General features: G+C 41.1%; 2 protein-coding genes across 2 annotated transcripts in view; one reads left to right on the forward strand and one right to left on the reverse strand.

Moving 5' to 3' along the window:
• Txlng (taxilin gamma) overlaps positions 1-23,566 on the reverse strand; it is a 101,507-nt gene that overhangs the window by 24,692 nt on the left and 53,249 nt on the right. The gene's annotated exons all lie outside the window — the stretch shown is intronic.
• Rbbp7 (RB binding protein 7, chromatin remodeling factor) lies at positions 4,028-23,470 on the forward strand. The gene is made up of 12 exons (XM_075958072.1): positions 4,028-4,395; positions 5,237-5,381; positions 12,869-13,014; positions 13,568-13,741; positions 14,875-14,990; positions 15,848-16,008; positions 16,505-16,631; positions 16,729-16,806; positions 18,030-18,106; positions 20,095-20,152; positions 22,169-22,279; positions 23,037-23,470. The coding sequence occupies exons 1-12, from the start codon at positions 4,380-4,382 to the stop codon at positions 23,103-23,105; spliced, it is 1,278 nt and encodes a 425-aa protein (XP_075814187.1). The 5' UTR covers positions 4,028-4,379; the 3' UTR covers positions 23,106-23,470.

Consider the following 23,566-nt stretch of genomic DNA (forward strand, 5'->3'; position numbering starts at 1 on the left):
GAGTTTGTTTTCTTGCTATTGTTTTGCAGTGCTAAATAGTGGCTCCTCTGCAGAGTTAGAGTCCCAGGAAAAACAAACAATGAGGAACAGAACAAAGAGTGAGATCTCCCCAGGCAGTGGTGGCCGGCGCCTCTATTCCCAGCACCTGGGAGGCAGAGGCATGCCTACCTGCTCTATAGAGCTGGTTCCAGGACAGCCTAAGGCTACACAAAGAAACCCTGCCTCAAAAAAACAAAAAAAGGGGGGGGGGATGAGATCTCAGTGTTTCTTTTTCAGCCACGTGTCTCCAATTCCTACAGCACTATTTGGCATACAGTAGGGATTCCAAAATAATTTCTGACTATCTAATAAGTATTCCCTCAGCTAGTGAGGCAGTGTCGTTGATAAAAAATCACTCGGAAGCTACGATTTGGTATTATTGCTCTCGTACAATTTCAGTAAGTACTTCATTCTAACATACATGTTGGCTCGATGTAAGACTGAATAAATCCAAATTGCAAGTCCTACACTCAAGAGCCATAATTGCAACCTGAGCAAAAAACTTACGCGCTCTCTGCCTTACCTTCTTCACCTGGTAAATTCTCCTCCAGGTACTAGGGTGTAACAGAACAAAGATCTCAAATTTATGGTCCGGTGCAGAGGACCAACATGAGCCAACATTTGTCAGGTGGTGAGGAAGAGAAAAAAAACAAAACACTAAAGTGGTTAGAAAACAATTGCCCATGGAGACACATTAGAGTATGTTGCTATTTTATAAAGGCTGATCAGGAACAGTTAAAGGTTCAAAACCTACGGGAATGTCTTCCAACTGTCGAGTTCTGACTCAATGACGCAAGGCAGTGATGAACTCTATTTAGTAGGTGAGCTGCCTTTTTCAAAACTGAAATAAAACATCTGAGTGCCTCACAATATCAAAGGGCAGTACTTGTTTCGTCTCACTTGCTTCAGTTCATACACACGATACACATGCGCCAGGCTACACAATTTACTGTCGGTCAAGCTTGAAGGAAATGGGAGCGAATGCTATGGCAACTTTGATTACTAGGACTGGTCCCTAACCACGTGTGCATTCGTGCACAAATCTGCATGCAAAGGCCAGAGGAGGACCTCACTGTCCTCTTGCTTTCCGGTTTGTTTTTTGAGACAGGATCTCTCACTGAGCCTGAAGCTTGACTGGGCTGGCTGGCTGGCTAGGGAGCTCTCAGGATTTATCTATTTCTGTACTTCCCCCACCCCACATTGGGGTGACAGGGCAAGTGAAGTCACGTTCTGCTGAGTGCTGGGGACCCTAACTCAAGGTCCTCTTCTGGCAGAGCAAGTACTCTTATCCACTGGACCTTGTCAAAGCCCCCTAAAGAGGACCTTAGTTAAGGTAATCCGTGTCTCATGCATCAAACTATTTGTGCTTTATTTTCCAGTAGGACTTAACCGTGCACAGGAGAAACGAGCAGGTAACCACAGAAAAAAGTGCCGAGGCAGACTGAGGGCACAGCTAAGAGTTTGGGGAGACAGGCAAAATGAAACTGAACAAAGAGGAAAGTGGTGCTATAATTTTATGGAAAAAATAGCACCTGATGGGAAAAACAAATTAAATTTAATAAAAACAACAACAAAAAAGTTAACTAAGGAAGTGGCGATGCACGCTTGTAATTACAGCATTTGGGGAGCAGATTCAGGAGTTCAAGGCCAACCTTGACTACAAAGTAAGTTTGTGGACAAACTGTTCTACAGAGAGCTCATCTCAAAAATAAATAAATAAATAAATAAATAAATAAACAGATTCCAAAGTTAATGAAACATGGTTACATGATACTCTCAGAGTAAGTGTAGGATAGTGTGTGAATAGTCCCAGAATTCCCGAGATATCTGTTCCACGCTTCCTTCTCACGTAAGATAAACCGTATAAAGAATTTAGTTAGCTGGGAAGCTCGGGATTACACTTGCCTGCCATGTGCAAGGGCCTGGCTGGGTCAGATCTCTCCAGGACTCCTTCTCTCTCAATCTCTCTCTCTCTCTCTCTCTCTCTCTCTCTCTCTCTCTCTCTCTCTCTCTCTCTCTCTCCACACACCCACACACACACACATTTTTCGTCATGTTTTTTGAGACAAGGTTCCTAGGCATTCCAGGCTGGCTTTTAAACAATGTCCCCCTATCTCCAACCTCCATGTGCTGGGATTACAGGCATAGCACCGAATCAGGCTCTTCCAGTCCTTTAAACGTTTATTTTGGAAATCCTAACTGTCTATCAGAATGAGTAAATTATATTAAAGAGAGACAGGAAAGTCACCTCCCAAGTCTCCTCTGAGTACATGAAGTTCCCATTGAAGCAGAGCTCTAGGACACAATTATTCAGAACGAGGTGGAGAAACTACAGTCGGTTAACTAAATCTCACCCACCACTGGCTTTTGTATGGCCCCGAAGCACAAAATGATTTTTCCATTTCCAAGTGTTTGAAAAAAAAATGAGAATATCTTGTGACCTGTGAAAAATACATCAAGTTCAAATTTCAGTGCCTATAGTTTTACTGGAAGATGGCCATATTTATTCATATTTTCTATGGCTCTTGTGCTACAACACGGAAGACTGTCTGGCCCCTTTTTAAAGAAAATGTTTGACCACCAGTGTTCTAGAACACGGAGGACACATGCTCCAACACTCTTCTAGCCCGCCCCCTCTCCAACCACCCCCTCAGCGTTAGTCACCGACAAGATTCTTGGAGCTGACATGGAGGGAGGGCGTTATAATAATGAATATTACCACATGGGAAAACAGAGACCCAAGGCAGTAAATTTCTATATAAGGGAATATGACTGTTTCTGCCACATACTAGAGTAGCGTCTGAGTTTGTTTCCCGATCAGAAAAGAGGGCATCACCGCGGCATCTGCACACGGTTGCGTTTAAGCATGAAGGCACTTGGAAAGCTATCAAGGGAACAAATGTTCCGGGGGTGTTTCTGCAAGGAGAGCCTCTGCGACGAGATGCAGGACTGCGTTCCCTTTAAGCGTAGGCGCCCGGGCCCCTCTGCTCTAGCCCTCATTTTCTCCTCTCCAGTCCCCTTTGGAGAGCAAGTGGCTTTCTCTGCAACGCCCGCATCCCCCCCCCCACTCCCCCCCCTCCCGCCTTCGGGCAGTAAAGCTTGACAGCAAAGCAGAGCTCAGGTATGCGGACCTAGATGAGCCCAGCCCAGCTCTCTCCAGAGCAGGCAGCCAGCAGCGGGGTCAAGATGGGACCCCTTCTGGGAACGAGAATGACTCAGCAGGGGCCTAGGCAGGAGCTGAGCTTGGAAAGCGTGGGCAGGCCCCAAATCCCCTGCAGCGCGAAGCCAACAAACCAGTATGTTAAGGACGCAAATAGGCGAACAAACAAAAAGTAATCTTAAATCAGCATTAGGCCACGGGCGGACTGGAGGCCTGCGCCACGGCAGGCTTCTTATTTAGTTTAAAAGGCCGGCCCCGTTTAAGGCAGGAAAAAAACACAGTCCCCCCTAAAGGTCCCTTTCGTGTATGACAAACATCGCCGTGCTCAACTGGGCTCTCAAAACGGCTGGGTGAGCACCTTTGAGGGGTGCAGAAAACTGCGTGTCCGTGATTATCTGGGAGACTTTGCGGGCACTGTAATCTCTCGAGACTAGGAAACCATTTTCCTCGCTAGCTCTGAGATTGTGCTTTGCTAAAGCTGCAGCAGCTTCCCCCATCCCCCTCGCACCCCCGCAGCTGCTGCTGCTTCCAGCAACCACGCCCCGCGGGCCCCAGGGCTCCTTGGCCCTGAGGCTCGCAGCCCCCGCGCAGCCAGCACACCGCGCTCCCATCCGCCCCACCCCCGCGTGGCCCCATCCGCCCCCGCAGCCAGCCCTGGGAGCCCGAGCAACGCCTTGCGCCTGCGCCTTGCTAATTTCCTGCCGCGGCCCATCCCACCCACTCGGGAGAAGACCGCCCCCCGAAGCCGCGGAAAGCCCGCCCGCCGCCCGTGATTGGTCCGAGCGGTGGAGCCGTTGGCTCCCAGACCCGCCTCCCCACCGCCTCTCCGGTTTCCCAGAGCGGATGCGCCTGCGCTCAGCTGCCTGGGCGGGCGAAAGGCGCGGGTTGAAAAGTCTCGTTCCAAGTTTGGAGAGAGAGAGAGAGAGAGAGAGAGAGAGAGAGAGAGAGAGAGAGAGAGAGAAGAGCGTCTCAGACCTCGGTACCTGCAAGCGGGGAGGAGGCCGGAGAGAAGGACGCGGCGTCTGGGGAGAGCACCCCGGCAGCCCGACCGAGCTCACACCACCCGAGCTAGGAGCGCGTGACGTGCTTGCGAAAGGCAAGAGCGCCTGCGATCTGGGCTGCTCTTGACTACCGAGACAAGTCCGAGGCGGCAAAGGGGAGCGAACAACCGCGACGCAAGATGGCGAGTAAAGAGAGTAAGTAAGGAGGCCCTGCGGGGCGACGGGCGGGCGCGCGAGGCCGCGGCAGGCGCCGGCTAAAGGCGCGAATTGGCGTGAGGAGCAGGGGGCGGGGCTGGACCCGAGGCTGGGCGCGCGCCTGGAGGGGGCCTGCTCGGGACGGGGCCTGCTGGCTCGGTGGAGGACTGCGAGGACTTCCGGAGCCGGGCGCGGGGCCGAGGGCTAGGCCCCCTCCCCCACGCCGCCCCCTCCGCGGCCTAGCTCCCTCCCGCGCCCTTGGCTCGGGGTGGGGGGGGGGGGCGGCGCGGGCGCGGGCGGACGCCGCCGATCGCCGCCGATCCTTCCTTGCGCATGTTCGCAGTCCATCTCAGGGTCGCGGCCAGCGTCCGTGTTGGGAGGGGGGGTGGGGAGGCTCTGAAGCCCGCCGGACTATGGCTGCCAATGCTGGCAGGGTGGGAGCTGGGGCCTCCTCTGGAGCGGGGATGGAGGAAGCAGGCCTGTGGGGTTCTGTTGCACGTGGATCTGTCTATTCGAGTGGTTCGTGGCGCCTCTTTACAATACAGGTCATCTTCGAACAGGTGCGAACAGCTATAAAAGGCTGAAATTCTCGATGTTAGATCAATTAATGACCCAGTTTGTTGAACGCAGGAGATACTGATCTTGAAAGTGGGGGGGGGGGTGAAAAAGCTTCCTGGTGTTAGTATTCTCTTCACTTTTTGGAAGAGCAGTTCGTGTGCTGCAGGTAAAAGGAAAGAATAGATAAGGTGTGGCCATCTCGAGGTGACCTCCAATATCCGTATCCGTATTTTGACTTCGATCCTTCTCAGCCACTTATTTGCGGGCTTTCTCCAAATTTCAGTGTTTGAAGATACCGTGGAGGAGCGTGTCATCAACGAAGAATATAAAATCTGGAAGAAGAATACACCGTTTCTGTATGACCTGGTTATGACCCATGCTCTTCAGTGGCCCAGTCTTACCGTTCAGTGGCTTCCTGAAGTGACTAAGTAAGGGTTAAGGGTTTCTGGCAACTTTTATTTTTGCTTTGATTTAACTGCTCTCTCTCTTTCTCTTTTCTGATTTTACATACAGTGGCAAGTGGTTTTTATGTTCAAAACTTAAGATTTCTGAGATTTATTTCTGGCATAGAAATGTGGTATTGAAGGGAGAGACTATTGTGAGACTACTGGTGTTTATAAGAAATGCTCAATATTTTGGCATTCCATGGGTTGTATTAGACCAGCATCTCTGGATTCCAGACCAGTACGATGTTTTGTTACATACATAACAAAAGCTTGATGGATTTTTGGTAACTGAAACATTTATTGATGCTTAAAACAAACACACACATACACACATAAAATCTAGCAAAGGAGAGACGAATTTGGCAATAGGTGATCAAAGAAACGTTGTCATTTGTTTTCTGTATGGAATTTAGGTTGAGATTCTTGTTAAGTGCTTGTCTCAAATATTTGTAAAATTTCTCTGGCATAATTGCTGATATTTACTGAGCACTCAGACGAGGACCTGGCAAATCTGAGGCGTTTAAGCCTCATAACAAAGTATGATAGAGGTACATTTTATCATTCTAGATTTGCCAAAGAGGAAAAGGGCTGACAAGTAAAATACTATGCTCAAGTGCACACTACTGGTGATTGCCTGACTTACAAACCCCGGCTCAACCAACCCAAACCGGTTGGCTCCAGAATCAAGGCACCGCCTGCATTAGATTACCTTTCTTATAGGCATGTACCTTTTCCATAGCAATATGGCCACATACCTTAAAGTATATTGAATTTCTGTGTTAAGAGTCTATAATTAGGATTAAATAAAACTGATATACAAGAAAGATTTTGTGACCAGTTGTAAAAGGAAGCTAATTTGAAGTAAAGTTACTTGTAATGGCTAGATTCCATACATGAAAATTGAATTAACAGATGGGGGCTTACTGTCTCAAATCTGTGGTGTTTTTTATTTGCAAGTTTTTTTTTAATACTAAAAGTTCATTTTAAAATCTAAATGTACAGGGGCTGGAGAGATGGCTCAGCAGTTAAGAGTATTGCCTGGCTGGGTGGTGGTGGTGCACGCCTTTAATCCCAGCACTCGGGGAAACAGAGGCAGGCAAATCTCTGTGAGTTCGAGACCAGCCTGGTCTATAAGACCAGGACAGGCTCCAAAACCACAAAGAAACCCTGTCTCAAAAAACAAAACAAACAAAAAAAAAGAGTATTGCCTGTTCTTCCAAAGGATCTGAGCTCAATTCCCAGCAACCACATGGTGGGCTCACAACCATCTGTAATGGGGTCTGGCCTGCAGGCATACACACAGATAGAATATTGTATACATAATAAATAAACAAATATTTAAAAAATAATAAAATAAATTTTTTTTTGCTTTTTCGAGACAGGGTTTCTCTGTTAAAATAAAAAATTTTAAAAAAATCTAAGTGTACAGATGTGGGAAGAGTTGGGAATGGCTAAATAATGGGGACTTATAGGCATTAATTTTTTTTTCAGCGCTGTGGGTTAGTCAAACCCAGGGCCTTAGCATGGTAGGCAAGTGCTTTGTGGCTGAGCTGTTTTTGAGCAGATTCTAAAATAGACTGAGGGCTGTCAGTGTTGCTCAGCATAATGGTACTTGCCTCTATGCCCGAGGACCTGCATTCAGTCTCCAGAACCCACATGATAGAATTGATTCCTGCAAGTTGTCCTCTGATCTTCACATGCACACTGTTACAGACATACACATCCACACAATCAATAAGTAAATGAGTAAATAGTATAAAAAGTAGATTGAAGTGGGTGTGGTGACACATGGCTGTAATTCCAAATTATAAGCCTGCCTGAGCTACATTGTAAGACTCTGTTTCAAAAAAAAACTAAACTAAAACAGGAGAGAGATGGTTCTGCGGCTAAGAGCACTGGCTGTTCTTAATACCTGGGTTTGATTCCCAGCACCTACCTGGTATCTCATAACCTTCTGTAATTCAGGTTCCAGGGATCTGATGTCCTTTTCTAACTTAATGCAGGTCTGAGGCATGCATATGATGACCACAAATATATGTAGTCAAAATATTCCTATGTGCCAGGTGGTGGTGATGCACACCTTTAATCTCAGTACTCAGGAGGCAGAGGCAGATGGATCTCTGAATTAGAGGCTAGCCTGCTCTACAGAGGTAGTTCCAGGACAGATGGGCTGTTACATAGAGAAACCCTGTCTCAGAAAAACAAACAAAACAAAACATTCCTATGCTTAAAATCAAATAAACCTTGAAAAAAATTAAAAACAACAAAAAAATCATGAGCCTATATACAAAAGTATCCAGGTTCTTTGGAATTATGTTGCATTTTTCTTTTTTGTCTTCCTCTTAATCAGGACTTAAAAATTATTGACAAAGGTTCTTTTTAAACCTTTTTTACTTAACTACAGCATAATAGAAAAGAATGGGGCACGCCTTTAATCCCAGCACTCGGGAGGCAGAGGCAGGTGGATCTCTGTGAGTTCGAGACCAGCCTGGTCTACAAGAGCTAGTTCCAGGACAGGCTCCAAAGCCACAGAGAAACCCTGTCTCAAAAAACCACAAAAAAAAATGGGGACTTAAGGTCAGAGACTTGGGTTTGAATCTTGACTCTGCTTATTAGCTTTGTGTGCTAAGGCAGGTTGTTTAGACTCATCTACCTTAGTTGTCTCATCTACACATAACTGAAGATGTTAGTATCAGCTTACGTACATTTGGGGGAATTAAATATAGTCTTGTATGTTAAGTGTCTTGTGTAGAGTAAAAACACAGTTACATGATGACTGATGTTGATTCTCCTACCTCATCCTGTTTTTAATTTATTTATTTTAAAGACAGGGTCTTACTATGTTGCCCTGGCTGGCCTGAAACTTACTGTGTAGATAGACTAGTCTAGAAGAACTAGATATTCCTGCCTCTGCTTCTAGAATGCTGGGATTAAAAGTGTGCCTGGCCTATTTAGACATTTTTTTAGACAGGGTTTCTCTGTGTAACAGCCCTGGCTGTTCTGGAACTTGCTCTATAGACCAGGCTGGCCTTGGACTCACAAGAGATCCACCTTCCTTTGCTTCCAGAGTGCTAGGATTAAAGGCTTGTAGCAACACCGCCTGGTGTTCAGAAATAATTTTACAGGTTGAAATACCTCTTTATTTGGACTTCAGCAAAAGCTTTTTTCTTTAAGATTTATGTGTATACAACATTCCTTCCATGTATGCTTGCATGCCAGAAGAGGGCGCCAGATCTCATTACAGATGGCTGTGAGCCACCATGTGGTTGGTGGGAATTGAACTCAGGACCTCTGGAAGAGCAAGCAGTCAGTGCTCTTAACCTCTGAGCCATCTCTCCAGCCCCAAGCGTTTTTTTTTTTTTATTTAGACATGGTCTCACTATGTAGCCCTGACTGGCCTAAAACTGCCTGTCTGTCTCTAGAGTGCTGAGATTAAAGACTTGTACCATCATACCTAGTAAACACTGCTTAATGTTACCTATGATGCCTTTTACTTAAAAGTTGTTTTTTTTTAAAAAAAAATATTTTTATGGTTTATTTAACTTTATTTTATGTGCATTGGTGTGAAGTGTCAGATCCCCTGGAACTGATCTTCAGACAGTTGTGAGCTGCCATGTGGGTGCTGGGAATTGAACCCGGGTCCTCTGGAAGAGCAGTCAGTGCTCTTAACCACTGAGCCATCTCTCCAGCCCCTTTACTTAAAAGTTTTAAAAAAATAATAGAGACTGAATATTTCTTATGAAGTGTTTAGGACCAGAATCTGCATTTGGGAGAGTTTTATTTGCATATACTTAATGAGTTATCTTGAGGATGGGACCCAAATCTATATATAGCCTAAAAATAATTTTACACTATTTTTAATTGAGACAGTTGTCAGCTGTTATGTGGGTGCTGGGAATTGAACCTGGGTCCTCTAGAAGAGCAGTCAGTGCTCTTAACCACTGAGCCATTTCTCTAGCACCAAGAAAAAGATTTTTTTGAAATGGTTTCACTAGGTAGTGCTGGCCGAGAACTTGCTATGTAGATTAAGCTGACCCCACTCAGAGTGCTGCCTGCCTCTGTTTCTCAAGGGTTGGAATTAAAGGCATGCACCACCATGGTCTGACTTTAAATAAGGGTTGGAATTAAAGGCATGCACCACCATGGTCTGACTTTAAAGTGTTATTTGTGTAGAAAGAATTTGTGAGATCAAATTGTGGGGTGTTCAAAGGCTTGAAAATTATAAGAAAATGAAAGGCACATGAATTGTTGAATATTGAGGGCTGCTGTGTGCTGCTTTGTGGGATTTTATTTTGAGGGTATGAAGTGACTTGTACTGTATCACCATATACAGTGGTGGAAATACTGGCTGATTTTTACAAAATGCCTCTTTGAGTAACAAGACCCCATTTTACCTCATGTGTCCTTCTGCCTATATTCAATATGCTTTCTAATAATTACTTTGACTTGCCCAAATGATTTAGCTTTTTAAAAAGTGTTTATAAATTTAGGATTGAATCTAGCAACATTCAAGGCAAGCACTTTACCACTGAATTATATTCTTGTTCTTTGTTAAAAAAATTCTTAAGTAACAATGCGTACATAAATATATAATGTGAAAAGTAGGTCACCTTACATGTTACATACTTCTAATTCCCCCTTCCCTAACAGAGGCAGCTGTTTTCAATTTCTTGCCCATCTTTACAGACTATAAAAGTACATTATCCTTTGTTGATTTTGTGTTTTGGTTTTGTTTGTGTTTTTGTTTTCTTTTGGTCTTGAAGATTGAATCCAGGGCCCGGAGATTACTAGTCAAGCACTCTACCACCAAGCATTATTCTTAGACTTAAAAAAAATGCATGTGGTTTTCATTTTGAAATATAGTCTCAGTAGCTGGGGGTGGCCTTGAAAGTAGAATCCTTCTGCCACCTCAGCTTTTGAGTAGCTAGGATAACAAGACCTGGCTTTGTTATCTTTTTTTTTCTTTTTGAGACCATCGAACCCTCAAACTTACCATGAAGAATGGGTGACCTCTACCTTTCAGTTCCTGGGATTTATTTTGTATGGTAGCAAGTTTTTATTAAAGAATGTATTGGAAAGCCAATCATGGTGGCGCACAACTTTAATCCCAGTACTTGGGAGGCAGAGACAGGAAGATCTCTGAGTTTGGGGACATCCTGGTCTACAAAGACCCCCTCTCAAAAATCAAACAAAAATATATTGGAGACTCTTCTATCACTATGCTAACATCCATTCTTTATAAGGATACCACACAGTTTTATTTATGAATACAGTTTATGTCTTTGTTTCCTTGTTGATAAATGTTTAGGTTGTTTCCACTCTTGCTGCTACAAATAGTGCTGCAAAAACAGCCTTGTAATAGAGCACATTTTAAACTTGAGAAAGGGTGTGTCTCACTGTGCAGCTTTGGCTGCCCTGAACCTCATTATGTAGACCAGTGAGTGAATGGGTCCTCAAATTCCCAGAGATCTGCCTCAGCCTTGGAGTATTGGGATTAAAGGTGTGCACCACCACACCCAGCATAGTTTTATCAGTGCCTTTGAGTTTATCCTATATTGAGAAAAATAATGTAAGTTTAGGAAAGTAGGTTGTGTTTTTAATGATGGAGATAAAAGGAAAAAATCCCTATGTAATAATCAAGTCATAGTAAAACTGAAATATTTGCATTTGATTCAAGAGAAAAATTTTAGGATTCCTCTAGTTTAGCCTCTTAGAAAGGTCGTACAATAAACAAAGCTGTCTATCTACCTGCTTTAATTTACCTACTGGTCTTCGTTTTCTTCCTTAACCCCACTTAAATAGTCACTTTTTGTTGTTTTCTTTTCCAAAATAATTCCCTTATGAGATATATTTACGATCATTTTCATTTTAAGTTACTTCCCTGTAAAGGTTTTAATTTGTCCCAAGATTTCCTAAAGTACATTATTTTACTACCCACCCCAACACTAGAAATTGAACCCAGAGTTTCATGCATAGGAATCAAATACTGTACTACCAAGATAAATCTTTTTGTTTTGAATCAGGGTCTTTGTTTAGTTATGCACACCTACCTTTGAACTTGTGATCATCCTGTCTCAGCAGCCTGAATAATTGAGATTATAGATGTAGGCCACCCAGCTCTAGAGACTAAATTATCTGTTATTTTTGCTGAGTAAAAATAAGTGTGTACATGCCTATCCCCACATTTTTGGCTTGCTTTGTGTGCATCAACTAAAACTTAACCCCCAAAGTAACTACTGCTTAGCTATGGCTACCTATTCTGTTCAGGCGTTGTGTATGTTTTACCATAAGCCAAACTTTACCTTGTTGGAACTTAATTTTGTAACTTACTACTAAATAACGTGTAGACGCCAGGCGGTGGTGGCGCACGCCTTTAATCCCAGCACTTGGGAGGCAGAGGCAGGCGGATCTCTGGGAGTTCGAGGCCAGCCTGGTCTACAAGAGCTAGTTCCAGGACAGGCTCCAAAGCTACAGAGAAACCCTGTCTCGAAAAACCAACTAAATAAATAAATAAATGACGTGTAGGCATAACCTCCAAACCTTTTTGTTATTAAAAGTCACTGATAACCTTTGTAGAAGTGAAATTTAGGAATAAAAAGATAAACGGCCTAACTTGAATGGTGTTGGGGCTTAGAGCCCTGCTTCTATGTGGGACCATGGTACATGGTTAAATTGCTGTTCTAGATAAGACAAATGGGAAAGCATTATTGATATGTAGCAACACAAAAATCACTGTTTGGATCAAGGTCCAAGAGGCATTGGGTAGTTTTTCAGCTTCAAGGTCAGTTTCCCTAGAACAAGGTAACAAAAACAGTAACATTGAGAATTTTCATTGCATAGGCATCATAAACACAAATAAGTGGTTTTATATCTTGCCATTTGCACTTAGGCTAATTTTTAGGTGAAGAAAATGAGACCAGAGGGAGACTGTGCTTTAAACAATTGTATATAGCTAGTTCTAGTTTGAACCAGAATATAAACACATTTTTTCTGAATTAACACTTTACTCATTCTATTTTACCTCATTGTCTCTTACGGAAAAAAAGAAACATCTAGCTTATTAAATGTCAGCTGTGTTAAAATGTGTCTAGGGGGTTGAAGGTATAATTTGAGTAGGAAGCTGGAATATATGTGTATATGGACTATGATGTAGATGTTGGTGTGTTTGAGGAGTTGATCTGTCTTCAAAGTGCTGCTCTAGGAAAGGTAGCATTTATGATGGTAATTGAGGTCAAGGAAGATAACTTCAGTGGGGGGGGGAGAAAAAAACCCTCTTCATAAAGAACATTTTCATATATTTGAAAGTATGGGGATAATAAAACTGGTAACTAGATGGGAAGCAGGTTTATAGTTGGTCCTCTATATATTTCTTAAAGAAATTTTAATGTATTTTGAGGAAAACAGATTGAATTTGTTAGTAACTTAAAAATTTGTATAGAGTTGGTGTGACTTTTTTTTCTCCTAAACAGACCAGAAGGAAAGGATTATGCCCTTCATTGGCTAGTGCTGGGCACTCATACATCTGATGAGCAGAATCATCTGGTGGTTGCTCGAGTTCATATTCCCAATGATGATGCACAGTTTGATGCTTCCCATTGTGACAGTGACAAGGGAGGTGGGTATCCTGCACATTCCGATATTGATGACCAAGAAAATATTCCTTCAAAGCATGTATATTAAAATTTTATACTGTTAGCTTTAGGCTTAGCAATGTAACTTTAAAGAACTATTCATGCAGCATGTATGTCAAGTTTTCACAATAACATTTACAGGATTTAAAAATTTGGATCATAGTAAATTGGTTAAATACATTATGGTATGTTTTAAAGTATTACTCAGCAGTTTAAAATGAGAAAAAAACTATATGCAGTAGCACAGAAGGTGAGATTTTTGTCAGTGATCACATCTTAACAACTGAAAGACTAGTTTGCTTTAAAAATTTAATCCATGGTAGAACTATATTAACTTCTATGAGGTAGATATCAGTATAGTGCTGCAAATGGGCTTTGAGAATAAATTTCATATGGCAGGGAGCCTATATTTTGGAGATTTTCTTTTTCTCCTCAATTTGTGTTCTATTTTGTCAGTAAAAACTGTTGGGTGGATTGAATTAAGCGACTTACGAGTTTTAATTCTGACTGTATGTTTTGTTTGTTTCCGCACTCTAGAATTTGGTGGCTTTGGTTCCGTAACAGGAAAAATTGAATGTGAAATTAAAATTAATCATGAAGGAGAAGTAAACCGTGCTCGTTATATGCCGCAGAATCCTCACATCATTGCCACAAAAACACCATCTTCTGATGTATTGGTTTTTGACTATACAAAACACCCTGCTAAACCGGGTATGTAATAATAAAGCCAGGCCATTACTTAAATTAACATCTTTTTTATTCAGTATGGTAATATTTTAAAAATCATTTCAAGTACTACACTATGGAGACTGAAGAGATGACTCAGCAGCAGTTAGGAACTCTGCTTTCTCTTCCAGAGAATCTGGGTTTGATTCTCAGCACCCACATAGCACCTTACAGCCTCTGTAACTCTAGTTCTAGTGGCTCCAACACATTTTGGCTTCTGGGCACCACATATGTATGTGACATAGACGTACATACAGACCAAACACCTGTACATAAATAAATAAAAAAACTAAATAGTATACTGTCTTAATATTTAGGTTTACAAATTGGGGAATCCTATAACCATCTACAGGTTTGTGTAATTCACCAGAAGAATCTTACAGCAGGTTACTTGCAGATGTAGTTTATTACAGCAAAGGATCTGGAGCAAACGCAGGAAAAAAAAGAGCATTAGTCAGGTAGATAGGCAGTGGATAAGTCTCTAGAGGGAACACACACAGGCTTCTGAGGTACTTTTTAGGGTTAAATGGGACACACTTTTTCTATAGCAGAAAACCACAGGAATATGTGCTAAGTGACTGTCCAGAGAAGCCTGTTTGAGTCCCAGGGTCTGGAGTTTCTAATGGAAATCTGGTCACAGACTCCATGTACATTCATGGTAATGAAAATCAACAGCTTCAACAGTAAAATTAGATGAATCCTTGATAGACAGTTCTACAACAAATTGCTACAGCATGCCTTCACTGCTCTGAGAATGTCATTCTGAGAGGTTGGCCAAGGGTCATTCATGGATGGTTTCAGGCTACCCCACAGATATGCAAGGACCAAATGAGTGGCAAGATCTCCTATGTTAGATATATTTCTAAAAATTGCCTTTGGGTGAGAATATGGGGTGCTAATACACTGATTTATGGGATAGATGTAGTTTTCAACATTTTTATGTTGGTGATAATACTAAATTTTCCAAAATCAGTCAAAGCAGTTGTAGGTTAGATGTGCTCCTTATTCTTGTAGAATTGTTACGTGGTTCACTGAGTGAAGGAATGTGAAACTTGGCTCTTACCAAGTCTGATAAACAGATAACTTAGTGGTTAATTTGTTTTCTTTATTTCTCTTAGATCCAAGTGGAGAATGCAATCCTGATCTTAGATTAAGAGGTCACCAAAAGGAAGGCTATGGTCTTTCTTGGAATTCTAATTTGAGTGGACATCTCCTGAGTGCATCTGATGACCATGTAAGAACCATGCTTTCCTTCCGTATCTTATATTAAGAGTAAAAGAGTCATAGACAGATCTAAGCTAAAGGATCTCTGTATAGATGCAAAATTTTAGATAATGCCATACATTGTTGTGTTAACATTTTTCTAGGTTTTAAGACAGTGGCTGCAGACTACTCTGTTAAGAGTCTTAGAATATCACAAAGCTCTTTGAAGATTGGAGGGGTACCATTGTTAAGAAGACTGGCAGATTAACTTTTTATATTTATTATTTAAGTGTAAAACTCAACAGGTTTTATTTTGTTCAAAAGTTGTGTATTCATTGTTACTAATATTAGACTATTTTCATTAGTCCCCAAATGAAATTACACAGATGTTAAGCAGTTACTCCTTGCTAAGTCCTTCTGCTAACAGCAGCTGTAGCTAACCCACTGTGGCCTATGGCCTCCTAAACCATGAGCTTTGACAGGTTTACAGTGCAATATTTCCTTCCTGTGGAATGGGCCTCTCACATACAAATAAAATAAAGTGGTTAGTCACTTCTGTAACAATCTTGCCACTATTGTACCAGTATGTACATTTTGCCTTGGTATGCAGAATTCAGAGCTGAATAAGATTGTTAATGACTTTTTTACCCTTCTGGAACCAGGGTGGAGGTGGAAGGCTAGCCAACAAGTAGAAAAAGCTTCTGTCTCAGTTCCAGTTTGATTTCTCTATCCTATAACCATAGGCCATACTGTCTTCAACATTAGGATCTTACCATTTAGTTCTGGTTGACAATAAATCACAGTAGCAATTGTCTGTTTGGTTAAATAAGATGTTAACTTTTAAATCTGACATTTTTATAGCTTTAGTTTTTTTTCCTTCTCCCTTAGACTGTCTGCCTGTGGGATATAAATGCAGGACCAAAGGAAGGCAAAATTGTGGATGCTAAAGCAATCTTTACTGGCCACTCAGCTGTTGTAGAGGATGTGGCCTGGCATCTGCTGCATGAGTCCTTGTTTGGATCTGTTGCTGATGATCAGAAACTTATGATGTAAGATGGAAGGTTCAGTGGAACCATGATGGGTGATCTGGATGACCATCACTGATTGATAGACTGAATTTTATTTCATTAAAGTTATGTTTTTGGCTAAAAATGAGAAATAGCTTGAGTGGCGATAAACTCAAATTAGTACAGATTAGAGTGTGTGGCTATAGAGCTGCATTAAAATCATTGAACACCTTGCTTCATAAGTAACTACTGACACGAGAACAATATACTGAAATTTGACAAGGCTAATTATTACATTATTCTGTAGTCTGTTTTGTGTATACCGAAAATAGGCAATTAAGATTAGAAAGCCAATAAAAAGGACCTAGAAATAATTGCTCCAGTTGTTATCTGGAGGTTTAAAATATGTCATTTAGTAGTCAAAATCTAAATTGCCACCTGTGTGTGGGTGAGCACATCAGAACTTGTGCAGAAAGGAATAAGCCTCTCCTGAGTCAAGCATTTGGGAGCTATAAGTGTTGTATGCCTTGTGTTTCAGATGGGACACCAGATCCAATACTACTTCTAAGCCAAGCCATTTGGTGGATGCACACACTGCTGAGGTCAACTGCCTCTCATTCAATCCCTACAGCGAGTTCATTCTAGCAACTGGCTCTGCGGATAAGGTTTCATGGGTCCCCCCCTTTATAGTGTTTACCAAGCCCTGTTATTTTGTACTTTATGTATTATAGAAGTCATTTTTATTTGGTTTCTTCTCTATAGACTGTGGCTTTATGGGACCTGCGCAACCTAAAATTAAAACTCCATACCTTTGAATCGCATAAGGATGAAATTTTTCAGGTATGTGACATTCTTTTTGCAAATTTTAAGGGTGTTCTTAAAATTTTTTTATTTATAATTGTGTGCATTTATATAGGCATATACATGTGGGGGGGTCAAGATACCCTCAGAGAAGTCAGTTTTCTCCTACTACCATGGGATCTGGTTGGTGAACTCAAATTTTCAGGGTTTTTTTTTTAAAGATTTATTTATTGTGTATACAGAGTTCTATATGCCTGCAGGCCAGAAGAGGGCGCCAGATCTCATCTTGGATGGTTGTGAGCCACCATGTGGATGCTGGAAATTGAACTCAGGACCTTTGGAAGAGCAGCCAGTGCTCTTAACCTCTCTCTGAGCCATCTCTCCAGCCCAGGGCTTTTTTTTTGTGATAAGCACTTTTATTCATTAATCTGTCTTGTCAGCCCAGTTTTTTTATGTCTTTTTGTCAGGTTATAGTGACTTTTTTAGTGTTTTTTTTCCCCTAAGATAGGGTTTCTCTCTGTAGATTTGGGTATCATGGAACTCATTCTGTAGATGAGGCTGACCTTGAACTCATAGCTCTTGATTGCCTCTGCTTTCCTAGTGCTGGGATTAAAGGTGTATGCTACCACCATCTGGCAAAGTTTTTCTTTGATTTGGTGGGTTATTGGACATTAAGTTCTTGTCAAAGTTCCTCTTGGTTTTACTATATGTAAAACTATCAGGATGATGGATTTTTGTTGCTGCCATTGTTTTTGAGAAGCGCCCCCCCCCCCATCCAGAAGTAGAAGAAAAATTTCAAGAACAGAGTCAGTTTGAAATGTATATTTCAAGGATTCTTTCGTTTAAGAGTGACACTGTGGTGGATCCACTAGCAAAAAAAGGTCTTATACATGGTTTTAGAATAGAGGATTATGGGTTAGGACAGACTGAATAGTTTTAATTAAAAGTTTCATAAATGGTTATGGGCCTGAAACAGTTTTCTTGAGTTTCTACCTGAGTTCTTGGGTACTAGAGAATTTGACTTTTTTGGGTGCAGGCTGGGGGGGCAAGGCCCTTTAAGAGATAGGAGATGGAGGTAAGTGGTAGAGGAAGCACAAAGCATTGGGTTAAGAACCATCAGGGTGGTGGTTAGGGGTCACTTGAAAGCCTTGGGCCTGAAATGGATAATAGAATGTGAAATGGGGAAATAGGGTTTAGAATGATAGCTACAAACCAAGGAACGGAGAACTCTTTAAATAAGTTTTTGAAATATCTATTGCTAGGTTCACTGGTCTCCACATAATGAAACTATTCTGGCTTCAAGTGGTACTGATCGCCGCCTGAATGTGTGGGATTTAAGGTAATGGAGGATCTTGTGATGAGGTACTGCACAAGTGTGCTAATCTGACAGATTACATAATAGAACTCAAACCAGAAAAGCCATTTGCTAGTCCAGCTTCAATAAGCTTAACTACCTAAGAGTTTTTGTTCTGTAATATAAAAGTAAATCCAATAAGAAATTGCTCATGAGTATGGTGCCTCTGTGTGTGTATGTATAGCACATGCATGCCAGGTGCCCACAGAAAGCAGTAAAACAGCATCAGTTCCCCTGTAACAAGAATTATGGATAGTTGTAAACCGTCACTATGTTGTAGGTCCTTGGAAGTAAACTCCTGTTCTGCATGGGCAGCAAGTGTTTTTTTTTTTTTTTGAATTCATTACTATTATTATTATTATTTTGGTTTTTTTGAGACAGGGTCTCTCTGTAGCTTTGGAACCTTTATTGGAACTCGCTCTGTAGACCAGGCTGGCCTCAAACTCAGATCTGCCTGCCTCTGCCTCCCGAGTGCTGGGATAAAGGCGTGTGCCACCACTACCCGGATCAATAAGTGCTCTTAACTACTGAGTCACCTGCAGCCCTGAATTTTGTTGCTGCTCAAGTTTGAAACTCTGATATATGTATTTTGCTAATTAAAACACCTTTTTGCTGCACATGACTAGGAATGATGTAGTTCAGTGAGATAGCTAGCATATAAAAGGCAATGGGTTCATTCTCTAGCACCAGTCATTAAAATATTGACTATAGGGCTGGAGAGATGGCTCAGTGGTTAAGAGCATTGCCTGCTCTTCCAAAGGTCCTGAGTTCAATTCCCAGCAACCACATGGTGGCTCACAACCATCTGTAAAGAGGTCTGGCGCCCTCTTCTGGCCTTCAGGCATACAGACAGAATATTGTATACATAATAAATAAATAAATAAATAAATAAAAATAAAAAAATTGACTATATCTCATTGGAATCACATAGCGTATAAGTAGAATTATTGTGTTTGTGTGTGTCGGGGTCTTGTGTAGCCCAGACTGGCCTCAAACTCCTGATATTCCTGCCTTCCTCTTCCAAGTGTGATGATCATAGGCTTGCACTACTATGCTCAGGCCAGAGGCTGCAATAGACAACCACAAGTTCAAAGCCATCTTGGAACTACATAATCTGATCCTGTCTCAAACCAACAAAGAAAATTTAATTTGAGGGGCTAACTCAAAAAGATTTTTTTTTTGTCTACCATGTGTGGGGCCCTGGGCTCAAGCCTATCCCACCCCAAATTCATGACATACCATTCTTTGTCTTATACATTGCATAGCCAAAAGCTGCTATATTGTTAGACAGATATGATGTGCTAGGATGCAAAAGGCCTAAAGAATATAGAGGCTGTACATTACTTTTGTAAGTGTGTGAATTGTGATGCATCAATACCACCGTTAAAATATTGAAGGAATTTTAAGCTAATGTTTATTATGAGCAACATTTCTCCATTCTGCAACTTTAATTATGAATGGCTCCAGCTCATTTCTAGGAAATAAACCACAATACTATAATAGAAAAATAATCCTAAGTCAGTGGTTCTCAACTTTCTCAACCTGCATGTTGTGACCCCCCAATCATAAAATTATTTTTGCTGCTATTTCATAACTATAATTTTGCTACTGTTATATAAGAGTCATAATGTAAATATCTGCTTTCCGGTGGTCTTAGGAGACCCCTCTGAACCCTGAGGTTAAGAACCACTGTCCTAAGTAATTCTCATAGAGAAATACTTTTTTAAAAAAGATTTATTTATTATATATACAACATTCTGCCTTCATGCATGCCTGCATGCCAGAAGAGGGCAACAGATCTCATTACAGATGGTTGTGAGCCACCATGTGGTTGCTGGGACCTCTGGAAGAGCAGCCAGTGTTCTTAACCACTGAGCCATCCCTCCAGCCTGAGAAATACTTTTATAATGGATGGGTAGATAAAAAACTTCATGGAAAACTTTTTGATGATGAATGTTTTATTCTCTTAATAGTAAAATTGGAGAAGAACAATCTGCAGAAGATGCAGAAGATGGGCCTCCAGAGCTCCTGGTATGTATTAGGTTAAATATCAGTTCAAGTCTTAGCTTGCCAGTGGTTTCAAAGAGGAAGTCTAGGAAGTTATTGTGAATAGGTTCTGACATTTATCAAAAATGTTAAATACAGCCCCAGAAATTTTCTGGAAATGTTTAAGTGACGGTAACTTGAATATAGTATCTGAAAACCTTTTGAGAGTAAGCCCAAGACACAGGTGTTTATTAACTCCCACTTTGTGAAAGCTCCCTAGTCCCTTTGGCGCTTGTGCCCAGCAGCCACAGGCAAATAAAGGATAGGAGTTTTAGATAGACCAGTAGGTTCGGCACTCATTGTAGCTTAATGAATAATCTGACCACCCAGGAAGCTCAAGCAGGAAAGGAAAGTCTTGACTTTTGAGGCTACAGTGAACAGTGTGTTACCCTGAGGAAGGGTAAGGGGAGCAAGTAAAATTATCTCTCAATAAACTGATACCAGAACCAGATGGTGGCATCTAAATATTTTATTGTGGCTTACGTATTCTGAAGTCTTGTTTGTGAAGCAGAGCCTTAATGGTTTTATAGTATTTTCAGAAAGTTATTTGTCTATAGGCAGTTTTCTCTTTATATATAGTTGCAATAATTTTATAATATAGTCCTTATGAAAAACCACTAGGGGTTTAGTGAGTGAGATAGCTCGGCAGTTAAGAATACCTACTGTCCTTGACAAAGAACCAGAGTACAGTCCAGTCCACATACCAGGTGACTCACAATGATCTAGAGGAATCTGGGATCTGACACATCTGGCTCCTATAGGTACTGCACCCATGTGTATATATTCAGACATACACATAAATACTTTTTAAAATCTATTAAGATTTTGCTGTATTCAAAGAAAACTTGAAGTCAAATAGTACTTTCACTATTTAAGAGTAATAAATTAGGAGCTAGATAGCTACAGAGGTTCAATAACTAAAAGCAAAGGGGGGGGGTCAGAAGTTTGAACCTGGCCTACAGAGCAAGAGCCTGCTTGGGACAGGGGAGGGAGTATGTGGCATGAGATTGTTCATTTGTAACAGCTCACCATACCATTCACTTATGGGAAGTTGTATCCCCCCCCCCCCTTTTTCTTTTTTTGTAGATGGCCTCTAGCCTCAGTTTCAAGTGTTGATATGATTTTTTTTTACTGATAAAATTAGGAAGTTTTATTTAGATTGAATATAACCTAGTGGGCAGAGGACTCGTCAAACTTTTTGTTCTTCTGATGAATCAATTCCTCTAAGTCCTAATATGAAGTATATTGGGCACAGTGAGCTTTTTTGTTTTGTTTTTTCGAGACATAGTTTCTCTGTGTAACAGCCCTGACTGTCCTGGAACTTGCTCTGTAGACCAGGCCGGCCTTAAATTCAGATCTATCTGCCTCTGCCTCCCGTGTGCTGGGATTAAAGGTGTGCACTATCACCGCCTGACTTGGCACACTGCCTTCTTATGAGGTAATCTCTTGTAGAAAATAAGATCCCTTCTTGGGTATTTCTTGGGAAAGTTCATTGCTGCAGTTTGGATCTTAAGAGTCTTAGTATTTTCCTTTTTTTAAGAAAGGAGAGGAAGAATAGCTACTGTTAAAGAGGGCTAGAGAACAACCAGGAAATTTCCTTGGTTAGGCCCATAAAAGAGTACATGATCATACATGTTGGAAATGCTTGGTTACAGGAAAATGTTTTTATTATAGGCAGAGGCCAGAGAACTTAGGGATGAAATGTCCTACCTGCTACTTAGGATATGAATAACTTGCTTGAGCTGTTTGAATGTGTGGGCACATGTGTGACTAGAACATAGCAAAATACTATTAGGTGTTCACTGTAGTATTCTGGTCCTTTTTCTGAAAGTTTGGAATTTTTTAGAATATTGGGTGTGAATCGATTATAGAGGTCATGTCACTCTAACTCTAAATTGTGGGGCAGCCTAAGAAGGCTTCTAGAAACTATTTTAAAGTCTTGAAAGTTTTACAATAGGAACGGATATGAAATCAAGACTTTCGTGGTTTTTTTTTATTAAGTTTATTCATGGAGGACACACTGCCAAGATTTCAGACTTCAGCTGGAACCCCAATGAACCTTGGGTCATTTGCTCAGTGTCTGAAGATAACATCATGCAGATATGGCAGATGGTGAGTTGAAATATTTTTTTCATAACTCTTGTAAAACTGTTTCACTGGTGATAGAATGTAATAGAAATCTTTTATTGTTTAGGTATAGTATGGGAACAGTTTAAAGAAACTTTTTCTGAGCCTGGAAAATGGCTCAGGGGGTAAAGTGCTTCCTTCCCAAACCATATGACCTAATAATATCATTGCCTGAAGTAAAAGTGGAAGGAGAGAACCAACTCCACAAAGTTGTCTTCTTACCGCCACACATTCACATGTGTATACAGAGTAGTAATAGTTAAAATTCCTAAACCTTTTCCATTTTAACAACATAGTAAGGTTTAGCTCAATACCATTTTATCCACACATTCACATAAGTAAACATGTACAACATCTGCTTCACATTTGTCATGAACTGTCAGCGGGAGCCTTGACATTGATTGTTCTGGTCTCTGGTATCATCAGTGCAGTCACAAGAAGAATATGGGAGGAAAATGTTAAGGTGTTCAAAGATGCTGAGTTTTCTAATGAGGAACACTAAATATCTGACTTTCTGAGTTAACCATTCCAAGTGATGCTTGAAAAACTTTTAGAAAATGCCTTTTCTGAATAGTGATTAAATAGTAATAGTGTGTGGGTGACTAAGTATGTCTAGGGAACTTCTATTGGCAAATAACTTAAAGGGTACTGAACACTAAAGCAAATTGACAGTAAATTTTAAAATGTATATTCACAGATATAAATTCTGTTTTTACCTGTGAATTTATTTGGTTATCTCCAGGCTGAAAATATTTACAATGATGAAGAGTCAGATGTCACTACATCGGAACTGGAGGGACAAGGATCTTAAACCCAAAGTATGAGGTGTTTCTATTGAATGTATTGCGCCAAAAAGGCATTGTATAGTAGGAAATGTAAGTGGGATGGCTTATGGCGTTCTTTACCCTCTCATTCTAGCACTTTCAAGTGAGCTTTTGCGTATTGTATCATATTGTAGCTATTAGGGGGAAAAAAGTAATGTTGCTTAAGAAAGGACATCATTATTGTTTTAAAATACATGTTGCTGGGTATTGCCTTTGATTCAATTGTTTTAAGTCCTCATTTTCGCAAACTTTTAAGTGCTTGCTGCAGTTCCCAAATATGCAAGATACCTTTTACACTTTTTCCTTTCAACACTTCTTGATTGGCTTTGCAGAAATAAAGTTTTAAAATAAAGTTTGCTTTGTTCTTTTAGAAGCTGGGAATGGGTGGATGTATGTGCACGCTCCCATACATATCTCCTTTCTCCAGGAGAAATAGGTAAAATTGTTC

This window comes from Microtus pennsylvanicus, chromosome X (genome assembly GCF_037038515.1).
Source record: "Microtus pennsylvanicus isolate mMicPen1 chromosome X, mMicPen1.hap1, whole genome shotgun sequence".
In the NCBI taxonomy this organism is placed as follows: Eukaryota; Metazoa; Chordata; class Mammalia; order Rodentia; family Cricetidae; genus Microtus; species Microtus pennsylvanicus.